Source organism: Toxorhynchites rutilus, chromosome 1 (assembly GCF_029784135.1).
Source record: "Toxorhynchites rutilus septentrionalis strain SRP chromosome 1, ASM2978413v1, whole genome shotgun sequence".
NCBI lineage: Eukaryota > Metazoa > Arthropoda > Insecta > Diptera > Culicidae > Toxorhynchites > Toxorhynchites rutilus.
Window position 1 is genome coordinate 193,204,013 of NC_073744.1, and position 23,596 is coordinate 193,227,608.

Here is a 23,596-nt window from a genome sequence, read left to right on the forward strand (position 1 = left end):
AAGCGAAAGCTGAAGATATAATTCCTAAAAAATAAATTTCTACAGCGTTTTTTCCGAGATGCAATTTGATGTGACACACCCTTTAAGATGACTAACGGTATGACACCGAACTATCTACAAAACATGATAACGTATGGGAGAGATATGTACCGATACAACACAAGACAAGCAAGTGACCTCAGGACAATGAACTTTCGAATGTCTTGTACCCAAAATTCACTTTTTTACAGAGGATATCGACTTTACAATACATTACCAAATGAAGCAAAGACAGCAACAAGTCTTCGAATGTTCCGTAGTATTTGTAAAGAGTTTTAGAAGCATGATTTGGATTTGTAAACCAGTATAGAACCAATGTTAATCAATGTTAGCATGTAGTATGACGAAGTTATAACGGATATTTGTGTTTCTTAACTTATGACTATGATGATGATGGTATGTTATTTGTTTGCGGAACTTAAGTCGTATTTTTTGTTTCCTTTAGTCGTACATACAAATTTAACTTTAAACAATAGCATGATCAGATAAAAACGTTCCAAGGGGTTTAATGTGGGAACCGGAGTGAAGCTAGGGATAGCTCAACCGGAATACTCCTAAATTCATCTTTTCAATAGATTACTATAACGAGATTTTTCTGTGTTGTTGCAGATTCAGGGTTGCTACGTTTATACTCCAGGTTGAATGTAGTAGTAGAATGTAATGAAGTATCGGCTGGAATCACGATAGATACAATACGGTAGCGCAACTTATGAAAAAAGCCTTTCAGCCATCTTGGATTTTGTATGTAAACAATCTGCAATATTTTGCAATATCTTTTTTTGCTCTTTGTGTGTGGAATTGTTTTGGTGGCAATAAGAGCATTGAGAAGTTGAAAGGTAAGTCTTTTACGATTAAAGTTAGGTTTGTAATATACTCTATCTTATTTTTTGTTTCAGATCAAGAGAATAAATCGACTCTCGGTGTCGGTTGGTGATGGAGATATTTTTCCCGCGTTTTGCAGTTAGAGACGTCGGTTAATCGTTCGATTAATCCAAATAATCCAAAATCTGCATCAGTAATTTTATATCGAATGGTTAAAAATCAAAGTATGAATACATCGAATAATTATCAAAGTAATCGCGATTAATGAAAAAGGGAACAATTTTTTTCAAAAAATACAGTGCAAAATTTGTTTATTCGTTGGTGTTTCGTCGAAATTCATCGAATATGCTAAACCATTTACGGTTGAAGCATAAAAATGATTCCCTGCTGGTGGAGGATACTGGGATGAAGAATTCAGGGTCTGCAGAAGTAACATGCGGACTTGAAGAAGGTGGTCTCAACTCATGTTCTAAAATAGTAGTATCCAAACTCTGGGTGCCAAGGAAAATATACCAAACTAGTGGTCAATGATTCCATAAATATACTTTTTTTGAACTAGTAGTTATAGGGAAAAAGCAGAAAAATACACACAAATCAGATATTTCAACAACATTCGAAGAATAGGTAATTTTGAACAGAAAACATTTTATGTTGGTATAATAAAAATATTGTGCATCATTTTCATGGTGTGCTCTCTTTTCAATCTTCCTCAAAAAATCATGAAATGGCAAATTTATCAATATACTGAAATACCTTTTCAGTACACCATATTTATTTCAAAATTATATTTAATGTAACTATTAAAATTATGACATAATTTTTTTTATTATAAATGACTGTTCGTTTTGATTACAAGAAACAAATATTCGCTCGATTAACCGAATACTGAAAGACAATTAAAAATTTAAATTTAAAAATGACCCCACGATTAATCGAATAAACGAAAAATTTAGACATCTCTATTTGCAGTTAAATCCCTCTCCACAGTCCTCTGTATATTTATGCCGTTTCCTCTCGCGCACTTATTGACGACACGGTCACACCTTTATTGCACACATCTTGGGCTGGAATCAGGCTTAGGTTTGCTCAGCTCTCTGGTCTCGAAAGCGATTAACAGATCGTTGTCGGGTATCCAGTAATGCGGGATTTCTTTTGTAAATTCAAGGTTGGTACTGACATAGGTATTAGGTTCAATTCCTGATCGGTCAAGGGTCTTCCCGGGTTGGAAATTCTCTTGACATGCCTTGGGAGAGTTACTGGGCTTGGGTTTGCTCAGCTGCTTGAACTCGGAAATGATAGCATCGTGGGCGGAGATCTGATAAAGCGAGAATTCCCTTGTAAATTCGTGGCTAATACTGACATAGGTATTGGGTTCAATTCCCGATCGGTCCAGGGTCTTCCCGGGTGGGAAATTCTCTCGACATGCCATGGAATAAATACGATCAGATAATGGCTTGTATCGTTCTTTCGATAAGTAGAAAAGGGACTTGTTTCAGAAAAAATATGTAGAGTTTGCTTCGTGTTTCGTTCATTTTTTCGTATTTTCGCGAGTGAAACCGTATGCAGTGATTTTTGTGATTTTGTAACCGCAGAAATATGATCGGTGTTCTCATTAACTAAATTCTCCTCGCTTCACGGCCGAAGGATTTCTTTTTATATATTTTAACAGCGCGAGAACGAAGAAAGAAAAAGTAAACAGTGTCATATTTTATTGCCTTCCATTTTGTAGTTTCGTCTTTGTTTTATATTCGTGTTTTGATATCTGTGACCGTCGTCGGAGGTTGAATAGATGTGCGTGTGTTCTTTCCCACACATTCTCCGAATATAATCGCTCTCACGATGAAAAACGTAAAAGTTTCGCGAAGAATAAGGAAAAACAAAAACAAAAGTATGGAAGTGCAGCGATAAGAAGGACAAAAGTGCCACTAGCCTTTCTAATTTATTAGTGTTCGTGTAATAATTCCGTCCGATGAATATATAGGCGCGTCTTGTATGATGTGGTTCTTTTCATCGACGTGTTTTTTCTGTGGTGAACGTGTTTATTTTGTGGGTGTGTGGGTACTTTTCCCTATACGTCATGTACATTAAACGGGCTAATCAGTGTTGTGTTGCTACCCTGGAGGAAGCGACAACGTATCACATGTATTGGTGGTATTGTTTTGCATAGTAGACAAGTTCTTTCTAGCACTTGCGTGGCCGTGACATGTTATTACGTATGTCGCGCAACTACGTCAATAATTATAAGTTTCAACCTCCAGTTTTTTTTAATTCCATCTCCTATTTCCTTTGTGTAAATATGTAATTCTTGTATTATCTTGTATTCTATATTATATGTTTAAAATGTTGATCAGGCAGCTATCGAATATGGCCCCATTTTTTTACTGTGTTCAGTTTGGAATATAACGGAATGCGTCTGAATAGTACTTTTGATTTAATTCTTTAATTCTTCAATTTTTAATTCATTAGTTCTTTAATTATATAATAATTCTTTAATTCTTGCCCACTGTTGCAGTTCGATAAATAATACGCTCGTTGATTAACGGAATATTGCGTTAGCCCGATTGATTCTCAACGAGTTTTCTCGGTTACCTTCTAAGGTTTCCCAAAGATGATTCTCCGCTGATACGATTCAAGTTAGATATAGAGTATGCGAAATGAATAAATGAATATATCGTGGGTCCAATTGATTTTAGATGAGTTTTATTGGTTACCTTCTCAGGTTTCCCATAGCTCTCCGTCCTCGCGATTGTGGTTTTCCTTTTCAGGATACCTAAAGATAATCGTGACTCGTGAGATTTTCGGAATTTCATTTCGTCAAGTGGTCGATAGTTAGCGTTTTTATAATCACATCACTTACCTCAGTGAATCCTGATTCTTACCTCTCCTTACTATCCCTATCCCTCCCATGATAAACGCTAGGGAACCACGCTATAGAGGCGACCCTTCTGGCCTTCGGGCGGCGTATATCATACTAACATTCCTTCCCTTACCCTGGTGACTGTAAGGACGTGGCCGGCGTCGTTATTGACCATTTAAAGTTCGAATCACCGAGGATTGCACAACGAGAATGATTTGCTAGTCCCAAGCGTCATTCTGTGTGTTCTTTGTGCAATTTGGTTGGTTCAGGTCAATCACGGAGAGCAACTACGAATTGTACAGTCTACCCAAGCTCAAGCTCAAGCTGTATCGTTCTTTCGATAAGTAATCTGTGTTTGCGAGATAACCAGTCCGTTTTCCTTTCAATATAATTTTCATACTGGTTAGTTGATGAAAAATATGAATACCGTAATATAAGGATTATCAATAAGATAACTCGTCCCGCTCAAATCTTTGTAGGGGAATGAGGTGGAACCATCATCATTTTGAAACTTTTGAATGCTTTCTTTGAGAAAATTACAACTAATCCTAATTTTGGTTGAAGTCAGGATAACAATGTAGTGTATTCGACAAAGTTTTAGGTTTTATGAAAATAGGAACCTTCGTTGAAGCCATAAACCTTCCATCTTTTATAGTTTCTGGAATATAGGGCATTTTTGTATGGAGACCCCCTGAGAAAAAAAATGTTTTACTCGTTAGATTTGTGTGTGTAAATTCTCGCGTTAGACATGTTCTTGGCATGTTTCTGAATAGAAAATAGTTAGCAGAGTATGTAAATCGCGATAATTTGTACATACAAATGTTACGAATTAAACATTAATAAAAAAAAAACTTTTTCCTTGTAAAAGTGCCCATCTTCCGATGTAGGGACGACTTGTTGTAAATTGTAAGGGCTATTCATATCTATTTTTCTGAATTTTTAAAAACTCATGTTTTTGATAGAAATGAATTTGAATTTTTTAAATATTTTTTTTCCAATAAATTATTTTTTTCAACAATTTAATTGATTTTTTCTAATGAAAACATAAATAGTTCTATACGTTTCATTCATTAACACGTTAAGCCCCGATTTTTTCTTGCTCCGCTTTCCATTCAGCGCGCACTAAGAGCGTTTGCACAATATCAATATGTCGGTTCCAGGTCCCAAGGATAATTATTGTATAAACAGATATCAGTCAGAGATTCGACTAGAAAGTAGTCACATTTTGTAAAACATCCGAAAACAAACCGTATATATTTTTATTTTCTTATTTCGAACTGTCAGTCCCAGTCAGTCAGCGCTTTCCTCCCGAAAAGCTCAACGTCGGCCCCTAGGGACCAGCGCTGGGCTCAACGTGTTAACCAACATTTTGTAGATCTTCTAGTTTTTGAAGTAATTTTTTTCGAAGAAAAGTTAAAAAAAAATCAAAATTTCAAAAAAATTCTCACACGAAATCTATCAGTCCTACCAAATCATAGTCAAAGGATGAAATGTAGGAATGTAGGAATTTCTGTTTTCATTAGAAAATATCAAGTAAATTGTTGAAAAAACAATTCATTGAATAAAAAAATATTTTGAAAATTTAAATTCATTTCTCTTCAAAACATGTTCTTTTAAAATTCTGAAAAAAATAGATATGAATAGCCCTTACAACTTCCAACAAGTCGTCCATACATCGGAAGATGGGCACTTTTACAGAGAAAAAGTTTTTCGAATAACAACTTTTTCATGTTTTTCTTTGAGCAATTACTAATAATGTTTAATTCGTAACATTTGTATGTATATATATCGTGATTTACATGCTCTGCTAACTTTCCTATTCAGAAACATGTCAAGAACATGTCTTACGCGAGAAAAGTGTAACGAGTAAAACATTTTTTTTTCAGGGGTCTCCATACCAAAATGCCTTATATTCCAGAAACTATAAAAGATCAAAACTTTTTCCCTGTAAAAGTGCTCATCTTTCGATGTATGGACGACTTGTTGTAAATTGTTAGGGCTATTCATATAATTTTTTTTGTAAATTAAAAAAAAAGTTTTTGAGAAAAATGATTTTTAACTTTTAGGAATAATTTTTTTTTTCAACGAAATCTTTTATCAAAAAAAAGTTTTATTTTTATTTTTTTCCTAAGACGAGTTGGCGTAAATTCGTCTATAGCCGCAAACATATTTCAATCATCATTTTGGAACTGGTTATGAAATTGAGCTTCTTGTTATAAAAGACCCACATTTTAAAACAGATTTATAGATTCTAAGTGGAACTTTGAATCTTATTTTTAAAATTCATGAAGTTCCTTGACGCTTTCTTCAATAATCCATAATTGCTTAAAGCAAACGAAAAATAAATAGTGGAAATTATAACAAATGACGAAATATGTACATCGCAACACCTTCCCGCTTTAGTAAACAACGCGCACGGAGCTGCGCGCGCGTTTCATAAGCCAATCGCGCACTCTGCGCGTATCCGCCCGGCTCTTTCTGCTCTCACATCCCATCTCATCTCTCGAGAGTCCAGTGCAGAGTGCAGGGGTAACGGCATCACATCATCAACGTGATAGCGGAAGGAAGGAAGTAAAGAGTATGTGCGCTTATGTGCACACGCAGCCAAAAGGACCCACACAGCAGAAGACGGCTCCAAACCAATTTCGCGACTTTTCCAAGCTCAGTCTGAGCGCAGAAATCGGCGCGATCGGGTGGGTTGGCCCAAATTAGTGAGCATAATATATCCAAAAGCAGAGCTGAGGCAAGTCCAGCTTATTCCAGCAGTTCCGGTGAAAAGTGATAGGAAGAGGCACGAGAGTTGAGCAGAAGATATTAGTTTTTCCAGAGTAATTCCAGAAGTGATAGAAGTACAAGCAACTGAAACATAATGGCGGTAATAATTTGTTATCGATTTAAATATCGGATAAATAATAAATAATCAAGTGAATTGAACCTCGCTTTCTATCCTAAATTTCGTCTGTGGAAAAGGTGTGCAATTGTATCGTCGAATTTAGGTTTCGGAAGATACATTTTTTCGCTATTTCCACCAGGATTTTGTGCATAATTTTTTTCCAAGCAAGTGTTAGATTAAAATAAAATTTTACACAAAACAAGTTCTTAAAAGTTGCCTTCACATCTTTAGGAGAAATAATGTTAAAGAATTTACTTTTAAGAAGGTTAACCAATATCTCCAATTATTGAAGAAAACCATTTGATGTGTATTCAATTTCTATCGCAGTTCTAGTTCTTGGGAAAATTTTCAGATTACAGCATTTCCAAATGTGATTACACTCAGCTGAAGTAACATATGTGAGTAATTCAGTGCAATTAAAAAAAGACGATCCCTCTTGCTTGAAGAGCTGTTGGTATTGATCAGAATATGTTTGTCAAGATTCCTCTGGTTGATTTATTACCAAGTGTGTGAAATAATGAATAAACGGTGCCTTACTTGATATTATTGTTCATTCAGTTTCCACAGTTACATAACTCGACTCAAATCGATCCGTTAGCAAAAATCAACAAAACATCATTGCTTTGTTCAGAACACGCACGCTAAATTTATTTGTGCAGAATCAACAGACACTTAAAACGATTACATTCGTTAAAAGAAATGCTAAAGGTATTTCAACGCAAATTACATTACATCTGGGGCTTTTTCTAAATCTCAAATTTAGAAATGCATCTTTACTTCTGCCATTGTGATTGAATGAAGGTAATAATAGCATTCTCGAAGAGCCTACATCTGATCCAATGTTTACAGTGCCGGTCAGAGTTAGACACCCAGCAAACATTAAATCGTATAACTTTGCACGTGATAAGTCACATATAAATTCATATCAAATCACAAACGCAAAAAACATCAATCAAAATATGAATCACACGTATGTAAAATCGTATAAGATGCAAAAATACGATTTTCCATGTTTTCGATGGATTAAGTCGTAACATTGTTGGATCAAATCGCATATCAGTGTAAAAAGCATCGTATATCGTTTTGTGCGGTTTTATATACATATATAATATGGCATATACGCCTTCATTTTGCATGTATATGCCAGTTATACGCATTATATATCATCCAAAAGTGTCGTGGATGTATGTACATTGCGTCTAATTATGGAATTTTATACGATTTAATGTTTGCTGGGCGATTTTTGTTTTCTTTTTCTCTGCAGAGTTCATCTTCATTACTGCAGCGTTCACCGCAGTTCTGATCACGGATGAGAAGCTGGAAACCCTGTTACTCATCGCTCAACGAGATCGTAGGATGATTGATAGTACAACAACCTCAAAACGACAATCTGCTCGATTCATTGAAATGCTTTTTTCTACAAAATAATTCCTTTATTCCGACGCCCATCTGTAAAACAATTTATTTTTGTTATCAAAACACGCTTCAAGGTCGGTAATCACCTTTTGATTGGAGCCAAATAGCTTCCTCTGATATATTACATTATTTTGTGAGGTTATAGTCAACAGCAGCCATATAATAAGGATACATTGGATACAATCTTAACGTACGGTGAAGATAAAGGGCGAACACGAAGTTATTGCGACACCGAAAATGTCATGTCAATTTTCTTATAATGTTTAGAATCAAACCAAAATTTAAGGGTAGTTTTATATGTATACTTCAAAAATCAAAAGAAAAGTTAATCGATGGAGCGTTGAGTGTAAAATTGAACGCATTTTTGCTTGATGCGCTCCATCAAAGTCTTTACAGTGTCATCTGGTACCAGTTTCTCAGTTTTTTTTTCCATTTTCTTAACATGTCCTTCTCGTCTTTGACTGTCAGTACTGTTCCACCGGGCGCAGCTCCGGACAGTTTGGCGGGTTCATGTCCTTTGGAACAAAATGGACAGAATTGGCCTCATACCACTCCAGGACACTTTTAGAATAGTGGCATGATGCCAACTCTAGCCAAAATAGCCAAGCTTCGTCGTGCTGCTGCATGAACGGCAAAAGGCGCTTCTCGCCATTTAATATGCCCTTTGTCACGAAAGACTCACTCCTCAGTCCGCAAAAGCAGATGGCCTGCCAAACGAAATATTTGGAGGCGAACTTCGACATTTTCTTCTTCTTAAATTTGTCGTCCACATCGAACTTGCTCTTGCCGGTGAAAAACTCCAACCCCGGAATTTGCTTAAAATCGGATTTTATACACGTTTCGTCGTCCATCACACAGCAGCCATATTTTGTCAGCATCTTCTCGTAGAGCTTCCGTGCCCGAGTTTTAGCCGTCGATTGTTGCCGCTCATCGCGGTTTGGGAAGTTCTGTACCTTGTATGTATGTAGTCCAGCTCTCTTCTTCGCATTCTGGACGTAGCTCTGCGACATGCCGATCTTTTTAGCCGAATCACGGCTTGAGACGTTGGGATTTGCTTCAATCATCCGCTTCACCTTTCCCTCCGTCTTTTTGTTCTCCGGTCCCGGTTTTCTTCCAGCTCCTTTGCCGTGGTCCAACGTCAACCGCTCCTGGAACCGCTTCAATACTCTGGAGACGGTTGAATGGTGAATGTTCAACATTTTCCCCAACTGCCGGTGCGACAAGTCAGGACATTCCAGGTGTTTGGAAAGAATTTGTTCTCTCGACTCGCGTTGGTTCACCTCCATTTTCGTTGAATCGAAAAACACGACTTCGTGTTTGACAGCATGTAGACAATACACATCAATGAGAAAGTGTGCAAAATTTGGTTGATTTTTACCCAATGGTAAAAAAGTTATGCCCTGTTGAATGTGTCGCAATAATTTCGTGTTCACCCTTTATGTGGAAAAGCATTTCACAGTGCCATTTGTGTAGTTCCACAATTGAAATGACCGACTTGTGATATTTATGGGCGTTGTCTCGACAGAAGATCCCTTTCTACCCTTCAATTAGGGGTCGATTTTTCTACAATTTCGACGACACGATGTTGGATTTGGTCAATTGTGAGAATGTGTCTCTTCCAAATATTCTTTTGAAGATGTGCTTCAGCAGCTTCAGTGCTTCAATTCTTTGTGGTGCTTTTCCGAATGCATGGAAGAAGTCATTCGTTTTTCCCGTCTTCTGAAAACAGGTGCATAAAAATGTCAGAAACTGCAGGATAACCGTCTGTCTATGTGCCGCTAAAAAATAAAAATAAAAATCACGATTGGCGATTCATTATGGGCATTGTAAAGAGCTGCACTGAAAAATATCGCGAGTGAGTATATCGCTTGCGATTAAAAGGCTGCATTGTAAAGGAAGCATAATCACACTGTCAAGGCGCTTCGTGATTGTTTCTCCATTATGTGGTAATGCACCTTCAGACGAACAGGACTTCTTAGGATACTTGGTTAGTGATTCATGTGTTGTCAAAATGACTGCGATATCTTTATTTTGATTCAGGAACTTCCTCCCGCGCTGTTTGAATAAAAATGAGGGTAAATTTAGCGAAAAAAAAAAACAAAAAAAAAACTTCGCTCGCTTGTTTTATTTAAACAAAAATCTTTTTTTTTTAATTAACCTAATCCGCCGAATCGCTTGATTTCTCTCGTTAACTTTTATCCGAATACAATAAAAGTTGTTACCATTCGCCGTAATCCGTTCCAAATCATTCTTAATTATATCGCTCATCTTAAAGTTTCGTCCAGTTCTTCACTTGATTCCCCAGAAGACAAAATATCACTCACCCGCCAAAATCCGCTCATATTTACAGAAAATTAACATTAAATATTGTAAATACTCGCGTTCGCAAACTGCGACTGGTATCAGTGCAAGCAATTTTGAAATTAGGTTGAACGTCAACGCTGCTTATTTTCTTTTGTTTCATTTCATGGGCGGCAGTGTGGCTATTTTCTGTAATTATATAATTATTTCAATTAATTTATTTTTAATGTTTGTTCATTTCTTTTATCCATTCACTTGTATATGCTGCTATTGTGCATTACCCGACTCAGCTGTTTTGTTGTAAACAAGTTGGCCTTGGGCTTGACCCGACTCAACTGTTCCTTGAGTTAATGTCAATAAATTTTGATTGTTTTATTTTATTTATTTGTTCTTAGTACAAGTTGGCCTTGGGCTTGACCCGACTCAACTGTAACCGAAACACGATGCATAATTTTTCTGTACAAGTTGGTCTTGGGCTCAACCCGACTCAACTGTTTTGGCCTAGAGCTATACTCGACTCAAAACTTTTAGTACAAGTTGGCCTTGGGCTTGACCCGACTCAACTGTAACCGAAACTCGATGTATAACTTTTCTGCATAAGTTGGCCTTGGGCTTAATTCGACTCAACTGTTTCGGCCTAAAGCTATACTTGACTCAAAACTTTTAGAAACAGTTGGCCTTCGGCTTGACCCGACTTAACTGTTTTGACCGTGATTTATATTCAGTGTGATGCTTTTTGTTTATAAGATGGCCTTGGGCTTGACCCGACTCAACTGTTTTGATCTAAGTAAAATCATTTTTCTGGCATCCCTTCTCGTCAGTTTAATTTTGAAACACTGGAAATGAAGGTAATGAAGATAGTGTAACGAGCGATATCGCATGCACTGCCTTAACCACCTTTCACATCGCAACGTCAATACTTGTGTCTGTTTCTTCCATATTCACATAGAATGCCATATTAACAATGACGCCATCACATTTTGCTGTGGAGGCGATCTGGCGTAGCGGTAACATCCATACCTCTCACGCTAAAGGTCACGAGTTCAATTCTCACTCCCGACATTCTTCCGAAATGGAAGGTAAAAGTGACGAACCAGCCAAATGTGTTGAAGGTCACTATAATACAGAAATAAAAAAAAAATTAAAAAAAAATCACATTTTGCTTACCAATACTGATATACTTCTTCTACTACTCCACCTCGATTTCTAACTCATTGTTTTCATCTGTTTCCCCGTCCAAACTGGAAACAAAATTATTATTTATCGTTTCTTTTTTTTACCACTTACCAATCTGAGAATTTGAATAAAATCATTCTCCTATCCAGCGAATCTAGTATGGCAGGATCGCCAATGTGATATTCCCACAATCAACAACACACAACACTATCAATTATTCAAAAACCGACATCCATTTCTCTCTAAATGTAATAATCAACACACTCGTGCTGTCATACCAATTACACTCTAAATCTAGAATACCACACCACCCATCTAGCATATATTGTTCCACCTGGCTGATGTATGTAGCATCTCCTGTCAAAGCAACGCGATTTTCGCAGCCAAAGCTTGGGGAATTCTATCTTTTTTCGCACTGCCATGGGTGATTTCGCGCTTTGCTCTGATTGGTTGACGAATAAAAATCGTTATTGAAGAAAAAAAAAAATCGCGCTCATTGTGAATGATTGGTAAATCCGGCATAAGTAGTTATACTAAATTTTGGACACTCACTTCGAAAATCCAACGTGGTCAGGTTCAAAAATCGCAATGTCGTTGAAATTGGCCTGAACGACCGCGTGCATCGTTCTCAAAGATTTCCGTGAGCGGCATACTATCGATCGGCTTTGTTATACCAAGCGTCGTATAGACTCTAATGATCGAAAGCTGCATTTCAAGGTGTTAAGCGTCATTAGGATAAACCCAGGGTTGTCGTTTTATGATATCGCTAAGAAATTTAATGCCAGCCAGAGCACCTTTAGAAGGATTCGTCCGTTGACCAGTAAGCAACCAAACAGGACACTGAGCAAGCCAAAAAACCTGTCCGGAAGTTGTACAGTGAGGTTCTTTCGAAGCACGAAGAATGCATCCTCATGGACGACAAAACGTGTGTGAAGATGAATTATGGGCAGTTTCCCGGATAAAAGTTCTTTAAAGCCATTGGTCGAGTTGATGTTCTTAACAAGTTGAAATTTGTTTTTGTCGCTAGTTTCACGAAAAGGTTATGATTTGGCAAGGTATTTGCAGCCGCGGACAAAAAAACAGTATTCCGTAACAAACAAGACTATGGATTCCAAAATGTATGAAAAAACGTATTCTTCCGTACATTGAGGCCATAATATACCTGTAAAGTTTTGGCCTAATTTAGCAAGCTGTCACTACAGCGGAGAAGAATTACAGTGGTATTGAGACTACGGGATGGTCCCAATCTTAGCCCATCCTTAGACAACATACGAATTCCATGCTGGTAGAAGTTTAATAGTTTTGAAGCAATCAATTTTTTATGCCAACTTTAGATTTCTTCACATAATCGGAGCCGTTCTTCAGAAACAGTCGACTCCATGGACCGGAACAAATTATAATCTGGACGAGCAATGTCTTGGGAATACGGCGGATGAGATAGCACCTTCCCGTTCACTTCTTCTAGATAATTTGTGATGGATTCGTGAACGATTTTAAACCAGGAAAAAATGAACTCGGAGAATTACGAACTAGCGAGATATTGCTCCATAAGATTATCACTTGTCCTGGTCCCTGCAACATTCTCTTGTAGAACAGGACAAAAAGAACCATGACCAATTTTCCAACGAGAAACCAAACAAGTTGGAATTTCAAAGTACGTGGAAGACGATGAAATATTGTGGAACAAAATGGTGCATTACACGTTGTGTCAATTAAGATTCTGGACTGGTAATAAAATGCGAAGCAAATTATTTGAATATTTGTTGATTTTATTATTTGGGCTAGTTTCCTCCAGTTTCAATATACTGTTTACCTTGAACGATTGAAATGCAAACAAAAATTTTGCTCGTCTCAATTATCTAAATAAATTGAAATCAAGGAAACTTCAAGGTCAACCATATCATTGTGTTATGTGTAATTCCACTGACATGGATTAGGTAAACAGACAGATCAATAGGAAGGGCCAAACACTATTTATACTAAGTCCACATAGCTCCGTCGTAACCACCGTCGAACAAACACAGCAAACGGAAACTATTCAATTTAACATACGAAACGAATAAAATAACCGTTTCACCTGTTGCACTACCGCCGGTGTGTTCCAAGATAGGTGGGAAATAAAATAGTGCCCCACTTGTGAAATACCCGTAAACACCCCAGCGTTACCGTATTTTCACCAAGAAAATCGCCCAATATTAATAACACAGTCAATGTGATCGACGGTTGGGTTTTCTTTCCTCTAACGTTCATGTTGGCATTTCCACACCTCGAGTGTTTTGGCTTCCGAGAGCATCTTCTTCGAAAATAACGTGAAAATATTATCCCACCATCCATCCGTCCGCATCTCGTTCGTAGTTTCGTTCGGTGATCCGGGCAGCAGGTGATTGAGTGTGGCCACTTATTTCGACGAAAGTGGAAAGTTCAAAACCCACCTTCCGCGCCTCGTCTCGAGCGTAAGCGAACCGCGAACGAACGGTGCTGTTCCGGTCGTGAAGCGGTGGCGGCACGTGTGCACACGTTTGAGGTGAGGACTTTTTAATTGAGAGCGCGTACGATTGATTTCGAGTTGTCAGCCATTCAGTTGTCATTAATTATGGCAGCGATGTGAGGGAATGTCAAACCGCTCGCGCATACAAAGTATGTGCTTGTGTGATCCGAAGTGTGTGCTCTGTGGGCTCAGTGCAACGGAACGAATGCTACAAGCTTGCGAAAAATTCTTAATGGTTTAATTAAAAGGACCAAAAGAAATAAAAACTGATGTTCAGACGATATTTTTAGGATCACTCACTGTGTCCAAGTCAATTAAATCATTCCACAGTTTGCGGTGGAATGATCTCAGCTATTTGTAATATCTGCCCAAGAAATATGCGAATTGAAGTCATTATACAAATTTATGATGTTTCAATGAAACCATCTTCCAATATTGAGAGGACAAATTGGTTCAGTCCATTTTCCTGAAATGACTCCAACTTTTCGATTTTTATAATTTTATCTGAACTTTTCTGAATGTGTTCCAAAGTTCCGTTTTTTTTCCTTAATTTATCTGAACTGTTTCAAGTTCTTTGGTGTTTGGGCCTGTATTTTCTAAGTTCTGAATTTGTATTTTTCTTGATTTTGTTTTATTTTTCCTGTTTTTTTTTTAATTTCAGATCTTTTGTGATTATTTCCTGAGTTTTTCTAATGTGTTCTATTTCAATAATCGTTTTTTTCTATTTTAAATTTAGATTTGTCAGCGTTTTTTTTCTGAATTTCGATAATTTTTTTTCCGATTTTTAAATGCTTCTGATGTGTTTTAACTTTTTTATATGCAGACTTATCTCACTTCTTAACTAGGCGAACCTAGCCAGAATTTTCACCTGCCCCCGGGCTTCTGAATGCCAAAGGGGGACTAGGCTCTGCGGAATGCACGTATCTGCATGCTCGTGCTGTTTTAGTCCTGACCGAGGAATTGTCGGACAATCGCGCAGGTGCTAAGGATGACCGACTTTTGAATTCCTTCTCCATGTTCAACACCTTTAGCGCTTCCAGAAGTGTCTTCGGGATAATTCCAGTTCCAGAGAGAACGACTGGAACAATTCTTGGGACCTCCCTTAGCCCCCACAGTTCCTTGACCTCCACGGCCAATGGTCGGTACTTGCAGATTTTGCGACCGTGGGTCTCCTCCAGATTCTGGTTCAGTGGCATAGCGACATCGATGATGGTGACTTTGCGGTCGCTCTTGTCGTAAACCATTATATCTGGGCGGTTGTGGTGGATCGAGAGGTCGGTCAGAACAGTGCGATCCCAGTACAGCTTGAAACGGTCATTTTCCAGGACAGGTGCAGGCAGGTACCGGTAGTTTGGTACGTTGTCTTCCAGTAGAGCACATTGGAGCGCCAGTTGTCGATGAACAATACGGGCCACGTTGTTGTGGCGCTCGGTGTAGGCTGCGTTGGCCAAAACGGGACAGCCTCCCATAATGTGCTCTATGTTTTCACCTGGTTGATGGCACATCCGGCAAATGTCATCAACGTCTTGATGCCAGACGTACCGCCTGCAGTTTCTCGTCGGCATTATCCTGTCCTGGATGGCTATCATGTCGGCTTCTACTACTGAAGAGAGTTCACCACGCGTTAGCCACAGATTAGATGCGGCCTTGTCGACGTGTGGCCGATCCAGTTGATGGGGGTGGGCACCATGCACTGCCTTCTGCTTCCAAGCTGCAATCTTCTCGTCCACTGTCTGCAGATTGCAGTTTAGTTGGTACTCCGCTTGCGCCAAGTGCAGAGCGCTGTATCCTCTGTCAGCGGTGCAGACAGCCCGGTATAGCGCGTTTTGGTTGGCGCGTTCTACGAAGTACTCGCGCAGTTGTCGTACCTGGGCAACACACAGTGCAGAAATGTCGACGATTCCAAGTCCCCCTTCTTTGCGTGGTAGTGAAACTCTCTCCAGTGCCGATTGAGGATGGTGCATTCCGGCCTCTTTGAATGCTTTCCTCATCCTCCTCTCAAGGTCCTCTAGGTTAGTTTTGCTCCATTTGACTACACCAAAACTGAAGGTCAGCAGGGGAACCGCGAATGTGTTGATCGCGCGTACCTTGTTCCCCGCGTTGAGGAAAGTCCTCAGGACACAGTTCACTCGACTCAAGAACTTGTCTCGCAGCTCCGTCTTGATGTCGGAGTGGCGAATCCCGGTGAGCTGTCGGAATCCAAGATATTTATAGGATTCGCCACGAACCATGTCTCTTATGAACTCGCCGTCATAGACCTCGTAGCCTCCGGATTCGGTAAGTTGTCCTTTCAGCAGGTGGACACAGCGACACTTGTCGAGGCCGAACTCCATACAGATGTCCCTGCTTATTTCTTCGACAACCCGGATAGCTACACCTAGACGCTGACGTGAATCAGCGTAGACCTTGAGATCGTCCATGTAAAAGGTATGGGTCACTTCTTTGTGGGCGCCGTCACCATACCTTATTTTATAGCCATGACCGTTTCTATTGAGCGTCCTACTGAGGGGGTTCAGTGCCAGACAAAACCAAAGCGGGCTGAAAGAGTCGCCTTGGAATATCCCCCTCTTTATCTGCAGCGTTCTAGACTGCAACACATTTTCCCCATCGCTAAGGTGCAGAGACGTGCTCCACTGCCTCATCGCATGCTGCAGGAACCTAACGACGACGGGATCAATTTTGTAGAGCTCCAATACCCGGACGAGAAACGAGTGAGGTATGGAGTCATAAGCCTTCCTGTAATCGATATAGGCCATGCTTAGGTTCCGCTGGTTATAAACCGCCTGGCCGACAATGGCTGCGTCGATGATGGCCTGGTCTTTGCAGCCATGCGTATTTTTTCTGCATCCTTTCTGCTCTTCTGCGATGATATGGTGTTGTTCGCAGTGGGCAGAAACTTTGGCGGTTATGATGCTGCTTAATATCTTGTACAGACTCGATAGGCACGTTATCGGCCTGTACTTTGATGGGTTCAATGTGTTGCTGTCTTTCGGGAGGAGGAATGTGATGCCACGAGTGGCGAATTCAGGGAGGTTGTGTGGGTCACGTAGCACCTTGTTGAAGCACTCAACTATCTTTTGATGTGCGACGGTCAGCTTCTTGTGCCAGAAGTTCTGAACACCATCGGGGCCCGGTGCTGCCCAGTTCCTCAGGTACCGCGAGGCTTCGCGGACATCGTTCTCTTCGACGATGATAGCTGGCATCTCTCCAATTTCTCCACAACTCTCCTCCTCCCGTCTTAACCACATTTGCCCGTCGCGATGTTCTACTGGGGTCTCTCAAATACCAGCCCAGAAGTTCGTCACATCGCTAATATCTGGCAAACCTTCGCGGTAGTCGGGCTTCTCGTCGCTAATGTGGTCGTAGAACGCTTTCTCGTTATCTCTGAACATCCGATTTTGTTCCTGGCGCTTTGCAGAGTCAGAGTAACGTTTCAGCCGTTTAGTTAGGACGCTCAATTGCTGTACCAGTGTGTCGAGTTTTTCCGTCAGCTGGTGAGCTCCCAGCTGGCGAAGTTCAGTAGGCCGCACGATCACAGCAACTTGGCGACATAATTTCGCCGATCTGCTGCCTCTTTTGTACGCCATCAGTCTTCCAATTGCGGCGCGCTTGTTTAGGATCCGTTGCTCCAATCTCCTTCGCCATGGAGGCTCACGCCTTTCACGGAGATGTTGGAGCAGTCCGCCTCTTGGCCTAATACGGTATCCTAAACTTTTGGCGGTCGCCACAGCAGCACAGTAAACTTTCAGTTGCAGCTCCTCCATGTTCTCAGCATCAACCAAGTGCAGCGGAAGAACGTGCTCGTTCATGAGCTTTACTGCACTTGTCAGCCTGCGGGAATGCTGCAACTTCGGGATCCTGGGGCGCGACAAAGGGTCCGTGTCGCGGAACTGTGAGATCGCCTCGTCGTAATGGAAGACCAGATCGCGTAGTAGTTGTTGATCTGGCTGTGGATCTTCCGGCTCAGGGGGTTGTTGTACTGTGGCCTCCACTGGTGCTGATTCGCGTGCCCCACTCGCGAATGAATTGCTCAGCCGTACTGAACTTCGTCTCGACACATCGCTTGCTCTGTTGTTCCTGGAGCTTATTTCTCTCTGCACCTGCTGCTTGATCTCGTCGATTTGCGTTTGGGAGAGCATGTTGTTGCGTACAATCGCTCTACGCCTCGCGTTCATCGCGTTCTGATCAAGCCTCCCGACGAACTCTGGATACGCTTCCTCGAACATTGTTAGTATTCGAGAGCGACCGCTCATGTCCGTCTCCAAAGCAGTGCAGATGTAATAGGCGCGGATCACGAATTCATTCATTTCGTGTGTCCACATGATCCGGCGCCTAGTGGTACCCACAAGTGTGGACGACTGTCGTCTGGCAGTCGCAACACGTCTCGTAGGCGCAGCGTTTCTTGGGTGATGTCGATGGCTGCTGTTTCCGTGTGGCGGTAGCTCTTCGGGTTGAACCCGGCTGGTGGCCCGCTCTTGCACATCGCCCTCCAGCCGCTGGCCGCTCGCTCTTACGCCCGTTCCAGGACCAGCTCCAGTTCGGGGACCCTCCTCGGGTGATCGCATTCGTAGTATTCGTCTTGACCTTAGCTCCATTGTCTGGGTGTATCTCCTTTGCCCGGGAGACAGCGGGTTGGCAAGGCCTCCATGACCCGGGATTCCTTCCCCGGGAGAGATATAGCGCTCTGACTCGCTCGCACCCCCTCACTTAGCCACTTTCGACACCCGTTCTCGGAGCCAAGACCAGGTGTGTGTTTCCAGTTCACGCCCGATCTAAAAATGTCGTCATATGATCTTCGTGGAGGCGTGAGATAGGAACATTTGAGACCAACAGGCAGGCTCCTACCCTATGTTGATCCCCATTTGAGAACCAAAAAAGATATTTATATGATCTTTTCTCCTTTGTTTTTTTTTGCGATCTATTTTTATTTGAGATCATCTGATTTTGTTTCTTTTCTGAATTTTCTGTTTTTTTCAAATTTTTTTCTATTTTCTTTTGAATGTTTCTGTATTCTACTGTATTCAATCCAAATTTTTCTGAAATTTTCTGACCTTTTCCGAATATTTCTAAACTTTTATGTTTCTAAATTTTTCTAAATATTGTTTTTTTTCTGAATTTGTCTGAATTGTTCTGATAAACATTCAAGAAATTTTCTTTTTTCTTAACTATTCTGATTATTTTCAAATTTGAATTTTTGATATATTTTTTAAATGTTTTGATTTGTTCTGAATTTCCTTTTTTAAGTTCGTTTGATGCTTTCAATATTCTTTGAACTCGGATTTTTCTTATGATCGAATTCTTTAAAAATTTTCAAATTTGTCTGTATGTTTCTGAATTTCTCTGATTTTTCTGAATTTTTTTGAATTTATGGATTTTTTTTTCTGTAAGCGTTTCTGTTTTTTTGTCTTGCTTTTCTTTAATTTTTCAGATTTTTTCATAATTTTCCTGTTTTTCGGGATTTTTCCAAATTTTCAGTAATTCCAGATTTTTTAAAATTTTCCTGTCTTCCATTTTTTTTTCAGAATTATTTTCACTTTTTCTGATTCTATGTTTTTTTTTCTGAAGTTGTATGATTTTTTATTCAATTTTCTGAGTTTTTCTTAATGTTTTCAAATTCTTCCTAATTTTTCCTGATTATTTTTTTTTGTATGAATTGATTTGAATTAAATTGAATTGCTAAGATTTACCCTCTTTTTACTGTATTTTTTGAATTGTTTAATTTTTTTTCGATTTTCCATGTTTTTTGTCTTTTTTAAGAGACTTTTAGCCATAGGCGGGTTCGTCTTTGCGATTTTTGAATGCTTTTTTTCTGTCTGAACTTTTCTGGATGTTTTCCAAATTTTTTGATTTATTTTCTGAGCTTATCTAAACTGTTTTAAATTCGTTTGACTTTCTCTGTATTTTCTGAATTCCGAATCTGTATTTTTCTTTATTTTGTTTTATTTTTTCTGAATTTTAAATTTTTTAACAATTTTTGATTTTTTTATGATTATTTTCTGAATTGTTCCGATTTTTGCTATATTGAAAATCTGTTTTTTCTATTTTCACTTTGAGTTTATCTAATTTTTAAATATTTTTTAAATGTTTTTATCTGAGATTAACTTTTTTTTTTTTCAAATCCTTCCGGTGATTTCTGAATGTTTCTCTATTTTTTGTGAATTCTTCTAAATGTTGCTGAATTTTTCTATTTTTTTTCAAATTTTGTCAATATTAATTTTTATATATCTTAAATTGTCAAAATTGTTCTGATAAACTTTTTATAAACTTTTTTGAAAATAAACAAATTTTTAAGAAAACTGCAAAATAAGACAAATTCAGAAAACAGTCAAAAAAGTTAAGAAAAAATCAGAAAAGCTCAGAAAAATTAATAAAAATATAGAAAAATATGGAAACAGTCAGAAAAATTTAGAAAAAATTGAATAATCAGAAAATTCAGAATAGAAACAAAAATCAGTAAATCCCAGAAAAATTAAGAAAAAAATGATAAAGCTCAGGAAACAGCAGAAGAATTCAGGTTTTTTTTCTAAACAAAGCAGGAAAAAAAACAAAATTTGAAAAATTCATCAACATTTAGAAGAGTTTCCAAAAAATATAGAAACATTCAGAAATCACCGAAAGAATTTGAAAAAAAATCAGTTGATCTCAGAAAAAAATATAAAAAATATATAAAAAATTAGATAAATTCAAAATGAAAATAGAAAAAACAGATTTTCAATGTAGCAAAACTCCGAAAAATTCAAAAAATAATCTAAAAAAATAGAAAATTCTTAAAAATTTTAAAATGTAGAAAAACAAAGAACAATAAAAATTCGGAATTCAGAAAATAAAGAAAACGCCAAACGAACTTAAACCAGTTTAGATAAGCTCAAAGAAAACAAAACAAAAAATTTTGAAAAACTTTCAGAAAAGTTCAGACAGAAAAAAACAGAAAAAAATCATTAAAACATCGCAGAGACGAACCCGCTTATGGCTGAAAGTCTCTTATATAAAGACAAAAAAAAATCAGTCGAATTCTAAACATTTTCGAAAAATTTAGAAAAATTCAGAAGCATTTGAAAAATCCGAATGAAACGAAAAATTTGGCGAATTTCAGAAGAAAATGGCTTCCAGAAACTCAAAATAAACAGAAAAATAAATAAACAGATTTTCAAAATCGGAAAAATCAGAGAAAAAAGAGAAAGTAAACAATCAACCAATAAATGATGAGGAAGCTACAGTGTCGACATCTATCGTGACATGAAGCATTTTTTCTCAATCATTTAAGTAAGTCTATCAACAGTTATGAATTGCTAAAATTTGAATAGAAGTTATTATTTGTCGCTTTTTACGCGGTTTTTTTTATATATGGTTTTATTTTACGCGGTTTTTGGAATTTACGGGGTTTATTTTTACGCGGATTTCGAAATTGACGCGGATTTCGGCATTCACGCGGTATTTTTTATGCGAGTTTTAAAGTTTACGCGGTTTTTATTACGCAGCACGCATCAACCGCGTACAAATTCAATGTGCTTATTGGTGTGACCTTTCACGAATGAACTTCGTATTGTATCACTGATTAGTAGCTGAGAAATAAAAGAATATACAGATATCATGATTGCAGCATGCAAAAAAAAACAGTTATACAACATATTTTTAGAATATGGGTCGCGTTTTTAATTTATAATTCACTGTTTGTTAGATTCTATACGGATTTTGAAATTTACCCGGTTTATTTTTACGCGGATTTTGGAATTTACGCGGATTTCGGAATTTACGCGGTTTTTGTTTACGTGGCACGTATTCGTTTTACGTAGTATTTTCCCTTACTTAAAAATCATCATTTCAATGGAACAAAAATCATTATCATATACAAATCTCAACCAAGACTCTCACCACTTGCAAAAAATAAAAATGCTACTCTATCAAATGGACATTGTCGCAGAGAAGTTCGGAATCCGCTTATCATGCTCCACATTGTTCCAACATTAAAATTCGTCATCTGTGATTTAAGCCGGGCCGACTTTTGAGACAAATCTTGTAAACAAAATGACTGTTTTTTGAAGTACTTGTACATTGCACAAACGTTTATTCTAATCATTCTTGGCTTGGTTTCTCTTCTCACCACAGCCCCGCAACAAGGAACAGGAAAAAGAGGTCCTCGACTGGATCGCCGAGGTTCTCGGCGAGAAGCTTCCGCCCGGTGCCTACGAGGATGTCCTCAAGGATGGCGTTGTGCTATGCAAGTTGGCCAACAAGTTGGTCCCCGGTTCGGTGAAGAAGATCCAAGAGCGAGGCACCAACTTCCAGCTGATGGAGAACGTTCAGCGATTCCAGGCCGCCATCAAGAAGTACGGCGTCCCAGAGGAGGAAATCTTCCAGACGGCGGATTTGTTCGAGCGCCGCAACATTCCCCAGGTCACCCTCTGTCTGTACTCGTTGGGACGAATCGTATGTTCCGGGCTCTGCCGCGATTGTCAAGATTAGTTTTTCAAGCCAAACCATTACTTTTCCAGACACAAAAGCACCCCGAGTACAATGGTCCCACCCTGGGTCCCAAGATGGCCGAAAAGAACGAACGTGTATTCACGGAGGAGCAACTGCGGGCGAACGAAGGCTTGCTGAACCTCCAGATGGGCTACAATAAGGGTGCCTCCCAGTCGGGCCACGGAGGATTTGGAAACACTCGTCACATGTGAAAAGGGAAAACCTCAGATTCATTTTCATTCACGGCACAAGTGCGTGCGTCATTTTGCCGCTCTGCCCTGTACTCCCCTTCATCTAGCTTTACATATTATTTTTAATTCACATTAGCGAGAATCGTCGGCGCTGTTGTCGGTTGGAAAACGCCAACTACAAACTCACACATTACTTTTGAGGTATTTATTTTTCCAAAAACCGAAAAGGAATTCACAAACCGAACGCTGCGGCCACAGATCAGAACATTTTGCAGTCATTGCTATTTTTAGAGGGCACATAACATGCTCTTGCTGCCGTTCTCTCTGCGGTTGACGGGCTTGTTTGACGTTCACATCCACATCCCACACTTCGCCCACGCAAAGAAATTGTATTACGTATTATAAACAAGTGGAAAACATGCATAACCCCGGGGTGAAACGGGACGGAGAGCGGAGGAAAACGCAAACATTGGATGCGGAAAATAGATTCCCGCCTGATCGCTAGGTTTCACCGAATACTTATCTTTGAGCTACTTTTTAATGCTACTACTTGTTACGTCTCTATTTATTGATTCTGTTTAGTAATAAAAAATATGAACTTAATTATAACAAAGTCGCGTGTGATGTATTGAAAGAAATTTCAGCTTTCTTCCGTAGCAGTAGAAACATTGATCGTGTCTGAGGACTGATCATTAGTTCAACACAGATCAGCTAGAGGTCAGGATTACTTTTCGATGGAAGTCACGTATCGTTTTCGCCCCGAAGCTGAAGTGATAATCAATATAGCAGCCATTCCTGACCTTTCTGAAAGTTGATGATCATCCATGTTTGATTACCTACCTCGCGGATCTAGGAGATTTGCCGCTGATTGATGATTGACACCGTGATGATATTCAATGTCGAAAAGGGATTTTCTTTTTCCGAAGGTTTTTCCCAAATGAAACGGTTTG

At 39.0% G+C, this 23,596-nt stretch overlaps 2 protein-coding genes across 2 annotated transcripts in view; one reads left to right on the top strand and one right to left on the bottom strand.

Moving 5' to 3' along the window:
* LOC129765902 (muscle-specific protein 20-like) overlaps positions 1-23,596 on the bottom strand; it is a 174,167-nt gene that overhangs the window by 63,858 nt on the left and 86,713 nt on the right. The gene's annotated exons all lie outside the window — the stretch shown is intronic.
* LOC129765907 (myophilin) lies at positions 6,367-23,259 on the top strand. The gene is made up of 3 exons (XM_055766354.1): positions 6,367-6,593; positions 22,099-22,419; positions 22,485-23,259. Exons 1-3 carry the CDS (start codon positions 6,588-6,590, stop codon positions 22,665-22,667), a joined length of 510 nt encoding a protein of 169 aa, XP_055622329.1. The 5' UTR covers positions 6,367-6,587; the 3' UTR covers positions 22,668-23,259.